The following is a 23237-nucleotide window of genomic DNA, read 5'->3' as shown; positions in this document are numbered from 1 at the left end:
GTTACATAATTGGTCTGACGACTGGTTATATGGTTTCCTTATTATTAATTCTTATGTGTGTGTTTATATTACAGTGGAACCTAGGGCCCCATTGTGCTAACTTCTGTGTAAACATAAAATAAAAATGTCCCTGCTCTGAAGAGCTTACAACATCAATAAGGAGTAAATAGGGACAGTGCTCCCACCAGTTAGTGAAGTCAAAGCAACCTCGAGTCTCCTACATGGTCACTGCCCCAGGAAATGAACACACGAAGAGCTCAATCAGGGACTCTCCTGTCCTCAAATTCCAAGCAGATACCTTCCCCACTCTCTAAAAAGAGTAGGTCTGCCAGGCTGTCAAGCACTAGAGCAGGGATCGGCAACCTTTGGCACGCGGCTCGCCAGGGTAAGCCACCTGGCGGGCCGGGCCGGTTTGTTTACCTGCCACGTCCGCAGGTTCGGCTGATCGCGGCTCCCACTGGCCGCAGTTCGCTGCTCCAGACCAATGGGGGCAGCAGGAAGCGGCGGTCAGCACATCCCTCGGCCTGTGACGCTTCCCGCAGCCCCCATTGGCCTGGGACGGCGAACCGCGGCCAGTGAGAGCCACGATCGGCCAAACCTATGGATGAGGCAGGTAAACAAAGCAGCCCGGCCCACCAGGGGGCTTACCCTGGTGAGCCGCGTGCCAAAGGTTGCCAATCCCTGCACTAGAGCAACTTTTCACTGTGTTTAAAAAACAAATTAAACATCACAGCAGTCCTGTAACATATTGTAACACTGAGCCAACAATGGAAACAAAGTGTTTAATCCTCTTTTTCATAATATGTAATTAAACTGGTGGAGGTTAAAAATAAAGCTAAATTAATGTAATCACTAGGACTGTCAATTAATCAGTTAATTAAAAAATAATTAGAAAATTCATCTCAATTAATCACACTTATAACAATAGATTACTAATTGAAATTTATTAAATATTTTTGCATGTTTTTCTACATTTTCAATATTGATTTCAGTTACACACAATACAAAGTATACAGTGCTCACTTTATATTATTTTTTATTACAAATATATACACTGTAAAAATGATAAACAAGAAATATTGTTGTATTTTTCAATTCACCTCATACAAGTACTGAAGTGCAATCTCTTTATCGTGAAAGTGTAACTTATAAATGCAGATTATTTTTTTTTGGTCACATAACTGCACTCAAGAACACAACAGTGTAAAACTTTAGAGCCTACATGTCCACTCAGTCCTACTTCTTATTCTGCCAATCGTTAAGACAAACAAGTTAGTTTACATTGACGAGAGATACTGCTGCCTGCTTCTTATTTACAATGTCACCTGAAAGTGAGAACAGACATTCGCATGGCACTTTTGTAGCTGGCGTTGCAAGGTATTTACATGCCAGATATGCTAAACCTTCGTATGCCCCTTCCATGCTTCAGCCACCATTCCAGAGGACATGATTCCATGCTGACGATGCTTGTTAAAAAAATAATGCGTCAATTAAATTTGTGACTGTACTCCTTGGGGGGAGAATTGTATGTATCCTGCTGTTTTACCCACATTCTGCATATATTTCATGTTATAGCAGTCTCGGATTATGACCCAGCACATGTTCATTTTAAGAACACTTTCACAGCAGATTTGACAAAACACAAAGAAGGTACCGATGTAAGATTTGTAAAAATAGCTACAGTACTCGACCCAAGGTTTAAGAATCGGAAGTTCCATCCAAAATCTGAGAGGGCGAGGTGTTGCTTTTAGAAGTCTTAAAAGAGCAACACTCTGATGCAGAAATTATAGAACCTAAACCACCAAAAAAGAAAATGAACCTTCTGCTGGCGGCATCTGACTCAGATGATGAAAATGAACATGCGTCTGTCTGCACTGTTTTGGATCGTTATCAGGCTGAACCCATCATCAGCATGGAAGCATGTCTTCTGGAATGCTGGTTGAATCATGAAGGGACATATGAATTTTTAGCGCACCTGGCACGTAAATACCTTGCAACGCTGGCTACAACAGTGCCGTGTGAACGCCTGTTCTCACTTTCAGGTGACATTGTAAGCAAAAAGCAGGCAGCATTATCTCCTGCAAATTGTAACCAGTTTTGTTTGTCTGAGTGATTGGCTGACCAAGAAGTAGGACTGAGTGGACTTAAAGGCTCTAAAGATTTACATTGTTTTATTTTTGAATGCAGTTTTTTTGGACGTAATTCTACATTTGTAAGTTCAACTTTCATGATAAAGAGATTGCACTACAGTACTTGTATGAGGTGAATTGAAAAATACATTTATTTTTGTTTTTTACAGTGCAAACATTTGTAATCAAAAATATAAAGTGAGCACTGAACACTTTGTATTCTGTGTTGTAATTGAAATTAATATATTTGAAAATGTAGTAAACGTCCAAAAATATTTAAAATAAGTGGTATTGTATTGTTGTTTAACAGTGCCATTAATTGCTATTCCTTTTTTAATCACTTGTTAGTGCTAGTAATTATTTTTGCCAGAGTTGTAGAATTTATTGTGCACTTAATTATTCTAGGCACTCTGGTTTCCTCTCCTGGAGGCTATGATGTCGCCACAGAAGCTATCCAGTTCGACAGTGTTGTGTCAATATTCTGAACGTAAGTTTGTTGGCACCATGTGGCGCCAGATACCACTGAAAATGTGACCTCCGTTTTTTTTTTCTCCTTTTCTCCTGACCAAACATGAGGAAGTAAGCATTGTGACTGAACTAGTGTACAATTCCGAAACAAAGCTAGGGTGTGCACCTGTGTGAAAAGTGCTTACTCTCTTCCAGCTGTGAAGTAGCGCTTTTTACCAGGAGCACATTACACCTGTGTTGCAATGACTGCACTGGTCCCTATTGCCTTTCAAGTACAATGTAAGTTATTTTGTTTGACCTGTAAAGTCCTAAATCATCTGGTCCTGGCTACTTACACTACTTGCCTCCTCGTGTGGCTCAGTGGCATTTGCAATTAGCTGTGGCATCTGAGTTAAGAACCTATTGCTTTAAATGACTCTGGAACTCTTTTCCTTGGACCAATATAGGTCAGTTTTGCTTCAAGGCCTGTATGTTTCTTAGGCTTTCCATTAGGGGGTAGATTTGGGGTCTTTTGGGTTCATTCTCTGGATACTGATCCACCATAGTTATTCTGTATGCGTGCAAGTGAAGTGCATGCACTAGGAGTTCCTGTAGGTACTTTCAGATAAATTGAAGTGAATTTATACAGAAAACTTGGTTGTGCAACAGTTAGATGGCACACACAGCAAATCTGACACAGAAACACAAGCAAGGAAGTGCATGCCCATTATTTGTAACTGGGTGGTTGTCATTTGTGTGTTAACAGTTGATATCATAGGTATTTCTTCTGCCCAATGCCAGAAGAAGAAGAAGAAATCAGATTAAACATTTCCATTTGTTGCCTTAAAAATTAACCCTATTCTGTCTGCCTCCAGCCCCTCTCCGTAGGTAGATAATACACTATTGCCTTCCCACACTTAAGAATTTTCTCATGCTATTGTCTTATTTCTATGATGGTAGCATCGTGATGCTCCTTTGTGCTGGGTGCTGTACAAACAATCACTGCCCTGAAGAGCTGACAGTCTAAATAGATAAAACAGACAAAGGTGGGAGGGGAAGTGATTTGTCCAGCGTCAGATTAGATAAGCGGCCAAGCTGAGACTAGAACCTAGGTCTCCTGGCTGCTAGTCCAGTTCTCACCTGCTAGACCATACTGCCTCCCTCCTATCTTCCTCATACACATTCAGTCCACTAGTCTGGAACAAACCGCTGGGCTGACTCCAACCATCCATGACTATAAAGGGAGCGCATGGGTCAAAATTCTTAGTACCTGCACAGCTTCCCTGGTTAGGTTTGGTAATTGCATCACAGCTCCGGTCTCTTGCCTCTGTGTGCACAATAGCAACTCACTGTGCTAACTCTGCTCTGAGGCTTTTGGGAAAATCATGGACCTCTGGGATCATCTGATAGTTCTTCCTTGCCTCCATTTTCTCCTTCCTTTTCCCCATCAGTCTCCACAACCCATTGGTGCAGTAAATACTGCAGTCCCAGTGCAATCCAGTGACTGTTTCCTCTAACAGCAGGTCACTGTCTCTTTGTGCAATGAGTGGATAGGGTTTTGCTGGTTCATCAGTGGAGGGTGACCATGCATTGACTAAGAACCTGGGGCTTTTAATCCACACAGTGATCTCTGGAGAGCGAGGATCATCTGTCATCAGAGCCACGGCCAAAGATAGGATGTGCCATCGCATTTTGGCAAAGGGGAGCCATTGAGTCTAACTTATCCATTTAAGCAAGCTCATTATTAAAATTAATTCTGGAAATTGAAGGTGGTTCTCTGGGTTAATGCACCTAAAAAGGAAGGAACACCCAACCCTTTTAGAAGAAAAAGTGTAAAGGAACTATTGCCCTCCCTTTTCACACTTGATCCCGAATTATAACCAGTTTTATTCCATTCTAAAGTGGGTTATTGTTTAATATTTATATTGCCATAGTGCCTAGATGTCCAATCAGGAAGCTGGGACCCATTCTGCTGAGAACTGTATACACATAATAAAAAGGCCATCCCAGTCCCAAAGAGTTGTATAGCTATTGCCCCTGAGAATCCAGTGAACAGGGGCCTGGAACGTGTGCTGAAATAGATTATGAAAGGCACAACCTTGACAGGAGGCGTGTCCAGCCCATGGCACAGAGAACACTGTAGCCCTCATGGCTTTGAATTATTAAAGGCAACTCTTTGTTATGAATTGAAGATATTTCCTGAATCACACCCAATGATTTTTAAACAGAAGGGTTTGAATCTGGCCATTACTGTGAGGGTGGTGGGGGAGTCGGCACCACCTGCCCAGTTGCTCCATATGCTTCCCCCTACAGCCCCAGGACCTGCTTTGATGTGACATGAATGTTCTGAGCAGCAGCAGTCCCTTCTCTTCTGCAGCAGCTCAGCAGCTCCCCCGCTGGCCACCTGCTGAATTCCAGCTGAGGGAGAAGAGAGCAGTTCTTTGAGTGCTCCACATCAGGGTGTGCACATGCCTGTGCACTCTTAATCAGATATTTTCATCAGCAAGATCTGTGGGTCTGTGCCTGCTCCCTAGATATACTCGAGCTGATTCTGCCTGCCCTGCACCTTGGTGAAAGTCTAGTACAGGGCAGTGCAGGAGAGTAGAAAGAGAAGAAGCTGAGGAAACAATCAGGTCTTTGATTCTCTGCCTCAGCATTGGCGCAGGTTACAGCAGCCTGGGGGCTGCTCTAGTACGAGTTGGCTGACATCGACCCCCATGGGACCATATACCAGCCACTGCCCCACCAGTCCCCATGTGAGCCCTGGGGAGGAGAGCTGCTGGAGACTCTTCCACGTCATGGCAATTACAGGTGACATCTCCTCCCTTTGTGCTGCCAGAAAGAGGAAACAGGCCTGAAGCATTGTGACCGCCTGAGTTTTTTGTCATATGTTTGACCCTTAGGCATCACTGCTATACAGCTATAAGGGCATCCAAGTCTTGTCACACTGCCTCCAGAGCTTCCTTACTCTTGGTCAGGGTCCTTCGTAATGTGAAGGGAAACCAAACTGAGCACGGTTACTGAGAAGAAGTTATAAAATCATCACAGAGCCATCATTCACAAAGGATGCACTTTGTGTGATAACCAGAGTATCACCTAAGGCCTGTATTTTGTTCAGAGGTGCTGAGCTCCTACAGGTCCTGACTTTTTTAGGTTGGGCCCACAGATAACAGAATTGTTGGCCACCAGTGGAAAATGTTGAAGTTAATAAGACTATTCATGTGAATAAGTTTTGTAGGTTTATACTTGATGGCAATAGGGAAATTTGAATTGCAGTAGATAACCAGATTAGAAAAATAAATTCAGGAAGGTCCCAGACTGTGAGGCAATTTGTGTGTGTGTGTGTTGGGGGGAGAATCATAGTGTAGTGTGTGAGTCCCAAAAACGTACCTGAAAATTACATGTATTTTTAAATATAAAGAATTGTAATTTTATTGTATAATTCTCTGGTCATTATAACTGTTTTTTATTGTAAATGTTAATCAAGTTTTTGAAAACAAAGGAGTATAAACATCCTTGTGAACTCTTAATATAACATATTATTGTTTTTATAAATCTCCAGTTCTGGCCAGTTGTGCATGACTTTTACATATTTATTATTTCAGCTCTGAAGAGTTTGACAATGCAAGTGCTAAACAACATGGCTGCATTTATTGCCCTTCCCTCAATCTTGCAGAGAATTCTCCAGGTGAGCAACAGGGGAGGAGAAAACATAGTGAGCATAAAAGTGTTTACTAAATTGTTGTCTTTTATAAGGCCCTGGTTATACCACATTCAGAATGTAGAGCCAAATCCATCCCTGATGTAACATTGTTGACTTCGGTGTAGTTACAGAAATTAATCTGGTTAATTATTAGTTAAGGCTACAAAGATGAAAAAATGCTCATGGGACTGGTGTGATGGGACACTAACTGAAATGATAATGTTTAGCCTTGAGAGAAGATGTAGTAACGTAAAGATTGTATGTTGTAAACCAAACCATTTTTTACTTATTAGATCTTAATTAGTTTGGTCCAAAATTTAAATATTTTTAAAACCTAGGGCTGAGATTCCTAAGAAATGGGAGCCTAAGTTAGTCTACTAAATCCTTACTTAGGCCTGGTCTACACTACAAAGTTAAGTCAATGTAAGTCATCTTTGTGACATTATCCAGGGTACAATCGGGACTGAGGGACAGCTGTGTCCCCTCAATTTCCCGACCTGGGGTGCCTTTTACATGCTTCGCTGTGAGAGCAACCACTCCTGGTCTGCTCTCTCACAGCCTCCAGCATGTAAATCGCTTCCAGCTATAGTGTATGAGTGCTATAGCCAGCCACTCATGAATTACACTGTGGGCAACACCAGCAAACTCCCAGCCTCAGACTTTCCCCCAGAAATGTGCATCTTGTACTGCCCAGCACCCTCCTGCACAACACAAGCTCATATGAAGTCTGTCATTTATTAATAGAAAATGATATGCACAAGTCTTGTTATCCCAAATGGAGTTTTCCAAACACTTCAATCCAAACACACTGGTTTAGATAAAACAACAAAACAAATGTACTAACTACAGAAAGATAGATTTTAAGTGACTAGAAGTAATGAGGCATATAAATCAGAATTGGTTACAAGGAAATAAAAGGTAAAACACAACTAACACCTAACTTAACAAGCTAAATGAATACAAAGCAAAGGTGTCTCTCACCACATGTTCCAGTAGTCTTACTGGCTGAACCTCTTTCAGTCAGGATTCCCCCCCCCCCCTTTCTCCCCCCCCCCCAGTCCAATGCCGCTTCCTTTATTCTTTAGGGGTTGATGGTGCTGTGGGCAGAGAGCAAGAGAGAGATGATTTGAGGCATCTGGCCTCTCCTCTTATAACCCTTTCTCTTGTACAAGACTCATCTCCAGCTGATGTTCAGAATACAAAGTCTGTGTAGCCTGGAACCTTAAGATGCTTCTTTGTCAAAATGTAGATTTTTTTGTTGTTGTTTTTTTGGTTTTTTTGTTGCCCACACCCTCTCTCCCGCTGAAGATGGCCACTTAATCAGGTGATGGTCCAATTGATCTCATTGACACCTGGCTGAGGCATTGGCTAGCCTTTTGTCTCTGGGGAACTTGTGACTGCCCTTCAGAACATGTTGTTACATGTCTTGGTAATAGTATACAGTGGAATCTTATCTTTACATACAGTGTTGCCACACATTTTACCAGGACAATAATGATCAGCAAATCATGAGTGTTCAAATGATACCTTACACAGTATGCTTTGATGCAATATTTAACATAGTATTGCAAAAGGGGTGAACATAGGGCTATGGACTGTCAGTCTTGTGTCAACCAATTTGTGCATATCTGCTTTCAAATTTGTCTACCGCCATAAGCATCCTATTAGTGCAATGCAGTAAAACCACCTCCCAAAAGTTGTGGAAACATAGTCGACCTACTGACCTGTGAACTCTGGATACCCTAATAGTCCTCCAGCAGCTGTTCCGCAATGCCCCTGGCAGAGCCATGGACCAGCTGAGAAATATGGAAATCTACAAATGGATTACATGGGAGATACAGGCAAAAGGATATGACCAGAATCAGCAGCTGTGCCCTGTGAAAGTGAAGGAACTTTGCCAGGGCTACCACAAGGCCGGGGAGGCCAACAATTGATCTGGTGCTGAGCCGCAAACCTGGCACTTTTACAATAAGCTGCATGCCATATGTGGCGGAGACCTCGCCAGCACCCCACAGACCACCACGGAGACCTCGGAGGAGCCTGAGAGAGACCTCTGCCATGAACAGCAAGGAGGGGGGACAAAAGGGGAGACACAGTGGGGGGCTCCAGCCATGCTGTTTGAGACTCCCCCCCAGTCTAGCCAGTCCCACCAAGGAGAGCACTGGATGAGCTTGAGGAAGGAGAAAGATAGCTTGGGTAAACGTGCATACATTTTTCTTTACAATGTTTAAATTTAAAGATTGTTGCCCGGCCCGCTCCCAAGTTAGACACCGATATTAACTCTTCATTCTTTTACTTGTGTGAGAGCAAACAGAGGTAGAGTTGGCATCTGCTTGTCATCCCTCTGTTGGAGTAGGTGGGAAGACACGTTCAGTGAAATCCTGTGAACCAGTGCTGCATTGGATCAGGAACAAGGGGCTTAGAGAGCCAATATGACCCTCTGTATGAATAAGGAAAAAGAAGACAGGAAAAAGGCCTAAGGAGAGGGAAATGCACAGGACATAATGGGTCTTCTCAAGCAGCAGCCCCAAATGCTGCAGACCCTGGTTGACCAACAGGTCCAAAAATCCCAGACTACATGGCATCACAGACTGCATCCATACCCCTACTGCTCCATCCTGGGGAACAGCAAGGAAAATCACAGCTTCACAAACGCTGACCTGTGAGAATCATGGCTGGTGTATGCGTAACCACAGCAGACTATGTTTGTGCACTAAAATGGACAAATGTTTGCAGCCTTTCCAATTTTAAAGTTCCACGCTGTTAATTTGTTAAAAAAAAATTATTACATTGTTTTTGTATACTGTTTTCCCCACTTAATAAAGTTCTATTTTTAACTTTATTTTTATTGTTTTGATACAAAATATAAACACAATGAAACAAAACATATAAATACATTCACAAGATGGAAAAAGTATATAAATAACAGACTTCAACATTCATTATTTGCAAAACATGGAAAAAACAAAACAAATATAAAACAAACAAAAAATCCCCCAAACCTGATCTAGTAGAGGTCATGCAGGGCATTGATAAGTAAAGTGACTAAATAGATAAATAAGAGTTATTTTGAGAAAATGGAAACCTGCAATTCCCTCGATACGCAGACTGGCTTAGTGAGCTCTACTACTGCATTAATTTAAAAAATGACTTTTTTCTAATAGAAACGCTTGGAAAAAAAATACTTGGCTGTCTGGTCACTCATGAAACTATTGCATATTTTTGCAATAAAGTTCTATTTTTAGCGAATAAAATTAACTTTATAAGCTCACAGCACATTGCCGAATCATCCTGGTACTCGCAGCACACTGTATTTGTAAATGTACAGCAAGCCCTGTGTAATTCATAGCATCAGTAAAACATAGTTATATGTATAAATCTACAGCAAGTGCTACACAATTCTTAGCAGCATCCAAAGCTCCAGGCCCAAAGAACACTCCAGCACAGAACACAACTATGGCTCTTTCAAAGCACCCCTCAACCAAAGGGGGAAAAGCTGCCGCCAGGGTGGAGGTGGAGCAGCTGTTTGCTGACTTTGAGCAGCCAGACACAAGGGCCATTACAAGCTCAGTGTGGAGCTATTTGAGTGCTTTGAAAGAACCATAGTAGCTTTATTGGACCAACTGCTGTTGGTGAGAGAGACAAGCTTTTGAGCTTACACAGAGCTCTTCTTCACGTCTGGGACATGTACTCATGGGAACCCAGAGCCTGAGCTCCAGCCGGAGCCTAAACGTCTACACAGTAATTAAACAGCCCCATAGCCAGAGTCTGCTGACACAGGCCAGCCGCAGAGGTTTAATTGCAATGTACACATATCCTACGAGTCTGAGTCTATGCTGTGGGTGAAGATCTGTGGACTGGAAGTAATACAGTTGCAAGGGACTGTTTAATCTTTGTAAGGGGACACCAAATTCCGTAAACTGAGCTAGATATCTGCCTCTTCTGTTGAGGGAAAAGGGTTACAATGTTCCAAGTTTAAGCAGTTAAACCCAAAGAGGGAAAAACGGTCCACTAGAGATCTAACTTTATGCAAATGTTAATTTCTGTACTTCAGTGCTAAATGCTGTGGTAAGGGGCATCTTCTAAATTCCAGGAACAGATTCCACCTCTGTTGCTGCAAACACTCCATCCTAGGTTCTGATTTTACACCATCTTGACTAAACCTTACATAATTGAGATTGTGTCAAATAATGATTAACATTAGATTGTGTTTTTATCTCTCCTTAACCTATGATTTTTGTAAAGTTAGTTATTAAAAAGGAAATCCTAAAATAAGTGCATTAGGAGAGATCTTAGATAAATCTCCTGGGGCATTAAGAGAAGTTTTATTTGAAGTGGGTGAACCCTGTCTGGAGAGAGATGGAAGGTTGAGGGTTAATTCTTTTACAAATCCATAATCCTTCATTAATGTTCTGAAAGCAGATATATTCAGATTCCCCTTGAGGTATAGGGAGCTGGAGGAAACCAGAAATGTAAATTGCACAGATTTTTTTTTTAAAAGTCTTGTCAAAACGGGAGGGGGAAGGGCAGAATTGTGTTTGAGACCATCCCAATGCTGTGGTACTTCCTTCCATAGGACTTTGACAGACACACTTCTGTCACGTTTGCAGGGTAGGCAGGGGGGTGACTAGGCAGGAAGGAAGCTGAGGTCCCTTCTACATTTGTTTGAATTTTCCCCCATTCTCTGCTGAGGCACCTGGCAGCTCCAAAAGCCTTGAGAGAGCAGGGGTCACTTCATCGCTTATTAGGTGTTCCTGTTCATGGCCAAGGGGATGGACCTTTGATCACAGGCAATTCTGTGTGGCTCAGACAGAAGTTGGTCCAATAAAATATTACCTCACGCACCTTATTTCTCTAATATCTTGGGAGCAACAGAGCTACAACTGCTCTGCCTACTGCGTTCGTAAAAAGCTCAACATTTAGTTGCTGATGTGTAGTCTCAGCTTTAGCTTTGCCTGAAAGTTCTTTGTCTCAGAATTTCCGTCATTTTAAAAGCAGTCCTATCTTTGGACTGGGGAGCAAAAGGAGCCTGGGGGAGCATTTCCCTTTCCTCTTCTCTCCGCAAAGCCCGTGGAAGGGCTGAACCTTACTCATTCACTGCCTAAGAATTGCATTAGGGGAGTCCACCTAAGAGGCTCTTTGGGGCTTCCTTCAATCTCCTATGGATGTTAAGAAGCTCAAAGAATTTTAAACAGCCTGTGAAGAGGCTCACAGTTCCACTCCCTGGGAGTCTTACAATGCCCTTCTTCCCAAATAGAGTTGGCCCAAGGCCCAGTTGGGGGCACACTCCAAATGGTAAAGCAGCAGCCTACACACCGGATTCCAGGCGCCTGAAGACTACACAGCAGGTGCTTGAAGCCCTGCTGCCATTGGAGGGCCCCAGGAGACTAGGTGCCTCGTGTGACTGCTTCCAGCTGCACTTGGTCACAGATGAGGAAGCAATTACATATTACATAAATGAAGAAAACCATCTGATATGAGAGAACTGCTTCCTAAGCATCTAAAGTTTTATAAGCATTTTACTGTAGGTTTTAAAAAAAGACAGAAAGGAATTAAACTTTGACTGTGTCCTTTTGCAGTATTGTATCTGAGATGAGAAGAAAAACAGTGTATAAAGGAATAGACTGCAGGCTCAGGAATTGTGTTTTAAGTAATTTTATCTGAGTTTACACCTTGTAATACAGATTTATTTCCTTTAATTGTGTAACTGATTTCACCAAAAAAGGCAGAAAGAAATACTAGAGGAGGTTGGAAGCAATTTAGAGAGGAGAAAACAACAAGCACTTCGGAGAAGGTACAACAGAAATTAGGGAAGTGGAGAGAGGAGGAGGGATGTGCTGGAGGGAGCTCTCAGGAGCCAATGTTAATACACAGGCACCAGATTGGAGGGAGCTCTGGGATGACATCCTACCTCTAGCGGTGTTGGCCCTGTCTCTGGAGCTTATTAACTAACCCTTGCCTGAAGTGACTTATCCTCCAGAACTAGGAGAAATGATTTGCATGGAAGATCTCTTTACATACAGCTTTGTGGAAGACTGATTTACCATCTATAAAGTAGCCCTATTCATTCAGTCTGCCTTTTGACTGTTTTTTGGCTTTCCTCAGCCATGTATTTAATAGAATGCTCCAGGAACGAGTGAGTGGCTTTCTGACAGATATAAAAATAACTTGCTGTATGTCATGGATCACGTACATGCTGTGCTGGAAGACCTGAGCTCCCCATTGTTCTCTATAATTTATATGGTATCTCAGTATGATGTACTTTCCATGCTGTTACTTTTAAATTATGCATGTTAAAATAAAATTTACTTATAATACAATATGACCTAAAATGACACTGGTCACTTCGTACAATTGTTACCTCTGGAAGCTGTCTATCCCTTCAGTATATTCCAAGCATACAGCTGGTTTTTGACTAAGAATTGAATGAATTTCCAAATCCTGTTTGATTCAGATGTGAATATTGGCAGCCTGTTGGCATTAGTGCTTATTGAGTAGGAACAACTCCACGTAGAGGCTGCTGTTGCTCTAAGCGTTCTGGATTATTTTAGCCATTGTGGAGCAATTTCCCAAGTATCTTGCAATCAAGTTTGCATTCCACTTTCACCATTTCCTGCTAATTTGCTTCCTCTAGCCACCTCTTCTCCCTTCCCACTACCTCTGGGCAAGCTGTCCCTTGGTGCCTTAACCGAACTACTACTCCCTCTTACAGATTGGTTTCCTCCTTCCTTCTCCCTTTCCTGGAGTCCATCTCTTAAGCTTCCTCCACTGACTGCCTCCTTCTCACCAACAGAAATCTCCAGCCAATCAAATCTCAATAGCTTGTCTTTCTCTCCAACAGAAGTTGGTCCAGTAAGATATTATCTCACCCATCTTGTCTCTCTAATCTCCTGGGACCCACACAGCTACAATTACACTGCACACCTGCTTCTCGCCACCTCATCCATTAGGTATCGACACCTTCCTAGTCTTTGCCACTTGCTAGCTTCCTCCCTTCATCCTTTCTCCAATGCCTGAGTGTCCAGCCTGTTGGCTACCACCAACTCTATACCCTAGTGTCCAGGTTAGCTTCCTGCTCACTCACTTTTTTTCCCCTCAGTCCCCCTCTCTAAGGCCATATCTGGCCCTCCAAGTAAAGTGATTGCCAGCTAAATTTCAAGGATCTAGTCCAAAGCATAGAGGTTCTAGAGCTTCTCAGTAAAATAGCTGTAAGGACATTTCAACATGGGAAAAACTTTTATTTTTCACTAACATGGTTTTCTGAGATGGCTGAATAGTTTTTGCTGAAATTTTCAAAAACAAATTCAGCTCGAGACAGATACCTGGCATGGGAAATGTCAGCCCAAGCAGTCTGACAAAGTTGTTTTAAAAAAAAAAAAAATTGCAAATGTAAGAGCTTGCAAAACACTTATTGTGGGAGCTGCTGCCATCTCTTCCTAGAATATGAAGAAATATATATGCACTTAAGAATACACAAATGGATATAATTCACATCATTTACAAGTGCATGCTTTGTATATACTGGTAGTTTTTAAAAAGTGTGTTGAAGTACTTATCGGTAAAATGTGCGTGAATGTGTGGGGTGCAAGTGGGGCTGGTCAGGAAAGACTGAAATAAAGAAAGTCACGTGTAGGGGGCGGGACTAGCCGAGAAGGCAAGAAGTTATCTGGAAAATAGTGAGGTCCATTTCTCTCCATCTTGCAAGGCCACTGAAGTTCCTGTACAATCCACAGGAATTACCATCACTGAACAATTCATAAATATTTTTGTAACCCAAGGAAATTCCCAGGCAAAAAAGCATCATTGATGTGGAATTATGGTTGAGAGAATTTATCACTTACTATGTTGTAGTTTTAAAATATGTATGTGTAAATGTTAGCTTAAAAATTCCAAGTGTCACTTCACAAACAAACCCCCCCCATAAAACATTCAAAATAGCGCTGTCAAGTGATTAAAAAAAGAATCTCGATTAATCGTGAGATTAAAAGAATTAATCGTGAGTAATCGCAGTATTAATCTCACTCTTAATAGAATACCTACATATTTTTGGATGGTTTCTACATTTTCAAATATATTGATTTCATTTACAATACAGAATACAAAGTGTACAGTGCTCACTTTATACTATTTTTATTACAAATATTTGCGCTGTAAAAAAAAAGAAATAGTACTTTTCAATTCATCTAATATAAGTACTGTAGTGCAAGCTCTTTAATTCTATATTTGCAAGTTGCATTTTCACAATATTTTTTTTACGTAACTGCACTCAAAAATAAAACAATGTAAAACTTTAGAACCTACAAGTCCACTCAGTCCTACTTCTTGTTTAGCCAATCAGATTCCGTTACTGGTAAGGGGTGGGAGGCGTGACTCACAGTATCATTGCACAAGTTGATCAACTTGAAGTTGTGAATGTTTGTAAACCTCTTGATACAACCTGGAACACTTCACTTTTACCAGCACTTCAACACCCATCTGTCCTATGTTGGGGACTTAAATAGCCACCACACCTCATAGGGCTGCAGAGAATCTGACAAAAATGGACTGGATCCATAGACTGGACTTCTCTAAGAGATCTATATCTCTTGCATGACCCTAAGCAGTCAGCCACCTTTTTCTCTGCACAGTGGAAGCAGGGTTGCTCTCCTGATCTCAGTTGGGTGGCCTCAGCAGGGCCAACTGTTACCAGGCTCCCAAACAGTCAGTACCATCCTCTTCTTGCTCAGATAGAAATGACAATCCCCATAATAACCACTATCCCTTGATTGCAGTGGAACTGTAGAAGAGCAGACTGGAAAAAAATACTCAGAGCTGACCAGTGAGTATGTAGTGTGCATACTATATAATGCCTCTGTAGAAAATGCTTACACTCGCTTCTCCAAAGCAATCTTTAAAGCAGCCATTAAATTCATTCTGCATGCCTACCAAGAGACTTATATACCCTACTTAAATGAAGAATGAGCAGAACTTCTGAAGCAGTGTGGGAAATCGGGTGACTCAGAGAAGCAAACCATCTTCTTGACAGCCTTAATGTCTGTCACAAGGAACGTTGGTAAGAAGTTACGTTAAATATGGACATACGGTCTAGCAGGAAATACGGTTACTTAAAGGAATCTTGGTGCAGCACAGAAACCACCATCCACATGTCAGGAAAGTGTCTCCAAACAGCATCACCACATGCCTAACTAACATAGCAAAAGCCAACAGAAACAAGCCCTTTGAGGAATCAGTAAAGAGGAAATGGAGCTGATACTCACAGGTGGGACCATTCTGTGAGGAAGACATCGTCCATCCTTCCTCCACTGAAGAAGTGAAGAGAGCACTGAGCCTCAAGAAAGCAGGAAAAGCAGGTAGCCTTGATAAGACTGTACAAGAAATGCTGCTATAGCTTGGTAAGAGGAGCACAAAATGGTTGTCAATTTTCATATACTATGTCATCCAAAAGAACAAGATGCCTAAGATATGGCAGAAAGAAACCAGGAAAGGGCCATTCCTTTCCAGCTAGCTGCTGTCCAGTATCACTTTTGAGATGTGCTTACAAACGTCTAGAGTGACTATCTCGGCAACAACTCATGCCCATGGTAGAACAAGCTCTGGGTGATGATCAGGCAGGTTTCAGACCTAATAGGAGCACTTGTGACCAAGTTCATGCTCTTTACCACTTACATAGAAAATGGTTTCCAACAGAAGAAGATGACAGGAGTGGTGTTTCTTGACTTGATAGCAGCATATGATACCATCTGGCACATTGATCTGCTCAAGATGTCAAAATCTCTGTGGGTTGTAACGGCTATGGAAATGATGCTTCAAAATAGACAATTTCAAGTGGTGCTAAGGCAATAAACTGAGCACATGGAGGACCCAGAAGAATGGACTCCCTCAGGGATCTGTTCTTGCCCCAAATTTTTTCAACATATTTACTAATCTGCCTCCAACAATCTCAAGGCCATTCAAGTATGCAAATAACATCTGCCTAGCTTCAAGAGACTTCAGAAAGATTGAGCGCAACCTGAATAAGACATGGCAGCCATCAGTGCCTATTGCAAGAAGTGGAGACTTAAGTCTAGACTGTTAATGACAGTGCCGTCATGCTTCCATCTCAATCACACTAATGCTTCAAGAACTCAACATCTTCTTGAATGAAGAGCAACTGGCATGTGACCCAAAGCCAGTATATCTAAGAGTAACTGGAGCTCCCACACTAACCTACAAGGACTACTTCACAAAGGTAGCTCAGAAGATTAAGAGTAGAAATGGCTTTCTAAATAAGCTTGGAAGCTCAGTTTAGGGAGCTAATGCGCAAGTACTGCAGTTTGGTACTAGTTCTCCACTACTCAGTGGGAGAATACTGTACACCTGTATTAAACTCTTCCCACACAAAGCTAGTTGATGTACAACTGAATCAAATAATAATAATAGGCTATGAGACTAACAAACACCAAATGGCTACCAGTCCTCACTAATATCCCACTTCCTAACATCAGGCATTATATTGCTGCAAAGAACCTCCTTCACAAAATCCAAGCGATACCACAATTGCCACTTTTCAAAGATATATGGGTGGGTGGGTGCCTCGCCACTGACTCTTCATTAGATGACCTATGTGGACTCCTGATTCATACTGAGAAAGTAGGGCAATCAGCTAGTTATCTTAGGTGCCTGTACACGAATGCAAGAAGCCTGGGAAACAAGCAGGAAGAATTGGAAGTCCTGGCACAGTCAAGGAATTATGTATGATGTGATTGGAATAACAGAGACTTGGTGGGATAACTCACGTGACTGGAGCACTGTCATGGATGGGTATAAACTGTTCAGGAAGGATAGGCAAGGGAGAAAAGGTGGAGGAGTTACACTGTATGTAAGAGAACAGTATGATTACTCAGAGCTCCAGTATTAAATATTAGTGCCCACCTGGAGAAAAGCATGTTGAGTCTTTGGGTTAAGTTTAGAGGCGAGAACAACAAGGGTGAGGTAAACGAGGCTTTCTTTGGACAACTAACAGAAGTTTCCAGATCACAGGCCCTGGTTCTCATGGGGACTTCAATCACCCTGACATCTGCTGGGAGGGCGATACAGCTGTGCACAGACAATCCAGGAAGTTTTTGGAGAGTCTTGGGGACAACTTCCTGGTGCAAGTGCTGGAGGAACCAACTAGGGGCCATGCTCCTCTTGACTTGCTGCTCACAAACAGGGAAGAATTGGTAGGGGAAGTAGAAGTGGGTGGCAACCTGGGAAGCAGTGACCATGAGATGGTTGAGTTCAGAATCCTGATTAAAGGAAAAAAGGAGAGCAGCAGAATACGGACCCTGGACTTCAGAAAAGCAGACTTTGACTCCTTCAGGGAACTGGTGGGCAGGATCCCCTGGGAGGCTAATATAAGGGAGAAAGGAGTCCAGGAGAGCTGGCTGTATTTTAAAGAAGCCTTATTGAGGGCACAAGAACAAACCATCCCGATGTGCAGAAAGAATAGTAAATATGGCAGGCGACCAGCTTGGCTTAACAGAGAAATCTTTGGTGGGCTTAAATGCAAAAAGGAAGTTTATAAGAAGTGGAAACTTGGACAGATGACTAGGGAGGAGTATAAAAATATTGCTCGAGCATGCAGAGGTGTAATTAGGAAGGCCAAAGCACAATTGGAGTTGCATCTAGCAAGGGATGTGAAGGGTAACAAGAAGGGTTTCTACAGTTATGTTAGCAGCAAGGTGGTCAGGGAAAGTGTGGGACCCTTACTGAATGGGGGAGGCAACCTAGTGACAGATGATGTGGAAAAAGCTGAAGTACTCAATGCCTCAGTCTTCACTGACAAGGTCAGCTCCCAGACTTCTGCACTGGGCAGTACAGTATGGGGAGGAGGTGAGCAGCCCTCAGTGGTGAAAGAACAGGTTAAGGACTATTTAGAAAAGCTGGACATGCACAAGTCCATGGGTCCGGATCTAATGCATCAGAGGTGTTGAGGAAGTCGGCTGGTGTGATTGCAGAGCCATTGGCCGTTATCTTTGAACACTCGTGGCGATCAGGGGAGGTCCCGGATGATTGGAAAAATATGGACATGTGTCTGACGAAGTGGGTATTCACCCAGGAAAGCTGTTAGTCTATAAGGTGCCACAGGACTCTTCGTTGCTTTTTCCATTTCAATAGTATCTCATGAGGATGTTAAACAGTAGCTACTACAGTATGACATTTTTAAGTTATCTGAAACTTGTTGATTTATATACAAAAGTTATCAAAGAGCTGACTGAGGAGCTCACTGAACAGGGAAAGTTGGTTTTCAGAGGACAGGAAGAAAGCTAATGTTATGCCAATATTTTAAAAGGATAAATGGGATGACCTGGGTAATTTTTGGCTTGTCAATTTTTGGCCTGACCTTGATCACAGGAAAAATAATGAAACAGCTGATCTGAGACAGATTAATAAAAAATTAAAGGAGGATAATATTAATGCCAATCAACATGGATTTATGAAAATAGATCCTGTCAAACGAACTAGATTTTTAAAAAAATGAGATTACAGCTTGGTCGATAAAGAGAATAGTGTTGATTAACCGCAATTAAAAATATTAATCTTGATTAATCGCAGTTTTAATCGCACTGTTAATAAAATACCAATTGAAATTTATTAAATTTTTTGGATGTTTTTCTACATTTTCAAATATATTGATTTCAGTTACAACACAGAATACAAAGTATACGGTGCTCACTTTATATTATTTTCTATTACAAATATTTTCACTGTAAAAATGATAAACAAAAGAAATAGTATTTTTCAGTTCACCTCATACAAGTACTGTAGTGCAATCTCTATCTTGAAAGTGCAATTTACAATGTAGATTTTTTTTGTTACATAACTGCACTCAAAAACAAAACTATGTAAAACTTTAGAGCCTACAAGTCCACTCAGTCTTACTTCTTGTTCAGCCAATCGCTAAAACAAAAAAGTTTGTTTACATCAGTGTTTCTCAAACTGGGGCCACCGCTTGTATAGGGAAAGCCCCTGGCGGGCCGGGCCAGTTTGTTTACCTGCCCCGTCCGCAGGTCCGGCCGATCGCGGCTCCCACTGGCCGCGGTTCGCTGCTTCAGGCCAATGGGAACTGCTGGAAGCGGCGGCCAGTACATCCCTCGGCCCATGCCGCTCCCATACATTTATGGGAGATAACACTGTCCGCTTCTTATTTACAATATCAGCTGAAAGTGAGAACAGGCGTTCACATGGCACTTTTGTAGCCAGCATTGCAAGGTATTCGTATGTCCCTTCATGCTTCGGCCAGCATTCCAGAGGCCATGCTTCCATGCTGATGATGCTTGTTAAAAAAATAATGGGTCAACTAAATTTGTGACTGAACTCCTTGGGGGAGAATTGTAGGTCTCCTCCTGCTCTGTTTTACCCACATTCTGCCATATATTTCATGTTATAGCAGTCTTGGATGACGACCCAACACGTTGTCATTTTAAGAATACTTTCACTGCAGATTTGACAAAACACAAAGAAGGTATCGACGTGAGATTTCTCACTCGACCCAAGTTTTAAGAATCTGAAGTGCCGTCCAAAATCTGAGAGGGGTGAGGTGTAGACCATGCTTTCAGAAGTCTTAAGAAGTTCTGTAGTCTTCCGATGCAGAAACTACAGAATCCGAACCACCAAAAAAGAAAATCAACCGTCTGCTGGTGGCATCTGACTCAGATGATGAAAATGAACATGTGTCAGTCTACATTGCTTTGGATCATTATCAAGCAGAACCCATCATCAGCATGGACGCATGTCCTCTAGAATGGAGGTTGAAGCGTGAAGGGACATATGAACCTTTAGTGCATTTGGGATGTAAATATCTTGTGAGGCCAGCTACAACAGTGCAACGTGAACACCTGTTCTCACTTTCAGGTGACATTGTAAACAAGAAGCAGGCAGCATTATCTCCCCTAAATGTAAAGAACCTCGTTCATCTGAGTGATTGGCTGAACAAGAAGTAGGACTGAGTGGACTTGTAGGCTCTAAAGTTTTACATTGTTTTGGTTTTGAATGCAGATTTTTTGTACATAATTTTACATTTGTAAGTTCAACTTTCATGATAAAGAAATTGCACTACAGTACTTGTAATGGGGGAATTGAAAAATACTATTTCTTTGTTTTTTTACATTGCCAAGATTTGTAATAAAAATAAATATAAAGTGAGCATTGTACACTTTGCATTCTGTATTGTAATTGAAATCAATATATTTGATAATGTAGAAAACATCCACAAATATTTAAATAAATGGTATTCTATTGTTTAACAGTGCGATTAATTGCACTATTACTTTTTTAATTGCACGATTAATCACAATTATTTTTTTAATCACTTGACAGCCCTAGTTGATATAATCTATTAAAACTTCTGTAAGACATTTGACTTGGTACTGCACAACACTTTGATTAAGACACTAGAAAAATATAAAATCAATATGGCATACATCAAATGGATTAAAAAGTGGCTAATTGACAAATCCCAACATAATAATTGAGCAGGTTTATTTCTATAGGGGTCCTGCAGATATCGGTTCTTGGCCCTACGCTATTTGACATTTTTATCAATGATCTGGAAGAAAACAATCACTGAAAGTTTGCAATGACAAAAGTTGTGGGAATAGTAAATAATGGAGGGGACAGATCACTGACAGAGAGCGAACTGGACCACTTGGGAAGCTGGGCACAAACACTGTGTTTCAGTATGGCCAAATGTAAGGTCAAACATCTAGGAACAAAGCGTGCAGGCCATACTTACAGGATGGGGGACTAACCTGGGAAGCAGGGACATTGAAAAGGCTTTGGGAGTCATGGTGAACTTGAGGATCCCAGTGTGGCCAAAAGAGCTAACCTAATGCTATCCTTGGATGCATAAACAGGGGAATATTGATAAGGAGTAGAGAGGTTATTTTACCTCTGTATTTGGCACTGGTGCGACTGCTACTAGAATACTGTGTTCAGTTCTGGTGTCCACAATTCAAGAAAGACCTCAAAAAATCAGAGAGTGTTCAGAGAAGAGGCACGAGAACGACTGAAGGAATGGAAAACACACCTTAGAGTGAGCTATGGAAGGAGCTCAATCTATTTAGTTTAACAAAGCTAAGGAGTGATCTGATTACAGTCTATAAATACCTACCTGGGGAACAAACATTTGCTAATGAGCAATTCAAGCTAGCCTATGAAGGTATAACAATATCCGATGGCTGCAAGTTGAGGATAGACAATTTCAGACTGGAAAGAAAAAGGTACAAATATTTGGCAGTGACTAATTAACCATTTGAAAAAAATGTACCAAAGGTTGTATTGGATTCTCCATTACTGGCAATATAGAAATCAAGATCGGAAGTTTTTCTAGAAGTTGCGCTATAGTTCAAACAGGATTTAATTCAGGCAAGAAGTCTGACTAGAGGATCATAGTGGTCCCTTCAGTATTTATTATCTATGAGTCTAAGGATGCCTGATTCTGTGCTTCAGGAGAAAAATCAGCAAAAATCAGCCAAAAAACCTCAGGGACTGTGCTAATATCAAAAAAGCCTCAGGGGCAGACTGTTGTCCTTTCATGTGACTTATCCTCTTCTCCTCAGTCATGCTATCTCTGCTGTTGGTGAATCTCTATGGGCAAGAGCTTGCACTTGAACCAAAGGGATTTACTGCTCTCCTGAGGGATCACCCAAGGAATGCACTGTTTGCAGCTGTATGGAGAGAAGCACCCTGGGGACAAGGATTCCTTGTGCCAGACTAAAGCCAGAGGCCCTCATGTTCTTGAATGAGCTTGCATGGTCACATTGCTGTCCGTAGACTGCTCCTTATAATTATGGGGATTATGCTTAGCAAGACCCTGATGCCCTAGCTCTGCTTCTTCATCACCCCCCCCCCTCCCTGCAGTCAGTGCAGTGAGTCCTGGAGACAAACTTCAGAGCATGGTCCCCTCAAATTTGTCTCTGCCCCTATTGGGTTCCAACCCCCCCCCCCCCCCCCAAAAGGCTACCAGCTTCATAAAGGTCCAATTTGCTACGGTATCCTCCTCCTCCCTCCTTCTCTCCAGAGGACTGACTCAGAATCCAGAACTTTTGACACAAGGATATCAATACGCTTATCCTTAAAATGAATAAGGGTGAAGAGGTGAAAACTCAGGGCCCTGGCTCCCCAATAAGGTCCCCTCTACCCCTAATGAATTGAAGAGCAAGACAAATATTTCCTTTCAGTACTCCACTTTTTCAAGGAGGTCATAATGCAGATTGGCTAAGGATAGGGGAGTATCACTTCCAGGGTCTTTGCTAACCCATATACAATTCCTAAAGAAATGCTGGAAAAATATCGTTCTCCCCCCCCCCCCCCCCCGGGTAAACTCCAAGTGCTCCTTGGTTGAAATGACCTCCTTCTACCCCCCCCCCCCCCCCATGCTGTGCATGCAACTGCCCGGAGTGGACAAGTGAGCAGAAGCCTTTCACTTCAACAGGCTACTTGGATTTCCAGGGCCTGTAAGTTTTCTCTTGAAAGGAAACAAATATTTAAGGCATTTTTCCTGTAACTATGGACCTGGTATCAGTTGCTGATGTTTCCTGGCAGTCTCCTACTAATGGGATCAGGTAGCAGGCTTGCCAGAAGGGCTCTAATCAGCTTAAACTCATTTCTCTCTGGTTCTGAGAGCATTTGCTGTGACTGTAGTTGATTAAATCTCCTGGGAACTGTTCATGCCTCTGCTGCACTTCTATGAGGTTATTTTCCTGCACTTCAAGCCCTGATTTCCTTCTGCTAATACAGAGTAAGAAAAAACACACCCACCATATTTAGACTTCAACAATAGGCCTGTTTCAGGCAACATCTGAGGGCCACTAGTTTTTCAGTAAGTTCCTTGTGATGAAGAATTTTGTAAATATCAAGCAAGCTGCATATGTCTCAGGATGATGCTTCCATAACTGGGCCTAGACCTTTAAGGATCATGTAAGAATCTTTTTCCG

The 23237-nt window shown here is 42.0% G+C and overlaps 1 protein-coding gene across 1 annotated transcript in view; it reads left to right on the top strand.

Moving 5' to 3' along the window:
- The window catches only part of VPS8 (VPS8 subunit of CORVET complex), a 196342-nt gene that overhangs the window by 115681 nt on the left and 57424 nt on the right, over positions 1–23237 (top strand). Inside the window, exons 20-21 of the mRNA XM_065410354.1 lie at positions 2535–2616; positions 6182–6264. Of these exons, the coding sequence (XP_065266426.1) occupies positions 2535–2616; positions 6182–6264 (165 nt within the window). The remainder of the gene's footprint in view (positions 1–2534; positions 2617–6181; positions 6265–23237) is intronic.

Source organism: Emys orbicularis, chromosome 9, assembly GCF_028017835.1.
Source record: "Emys orbicularis isolate rEmyOrb1 chromosome 9, rEmyOrb1.hap1, whole genome shotgun sequence".
Taxonomy (NCBI): Eukaryota; Metazoa; Chordata; order Testudines; family Emydidae; genus Emys; species Emys orbicularis.
The sequence above is the reverse complement of the archived record's forward strand: the minus strand, read 5'-3'. Positions and strand labels throughout refer to the sequence as shown.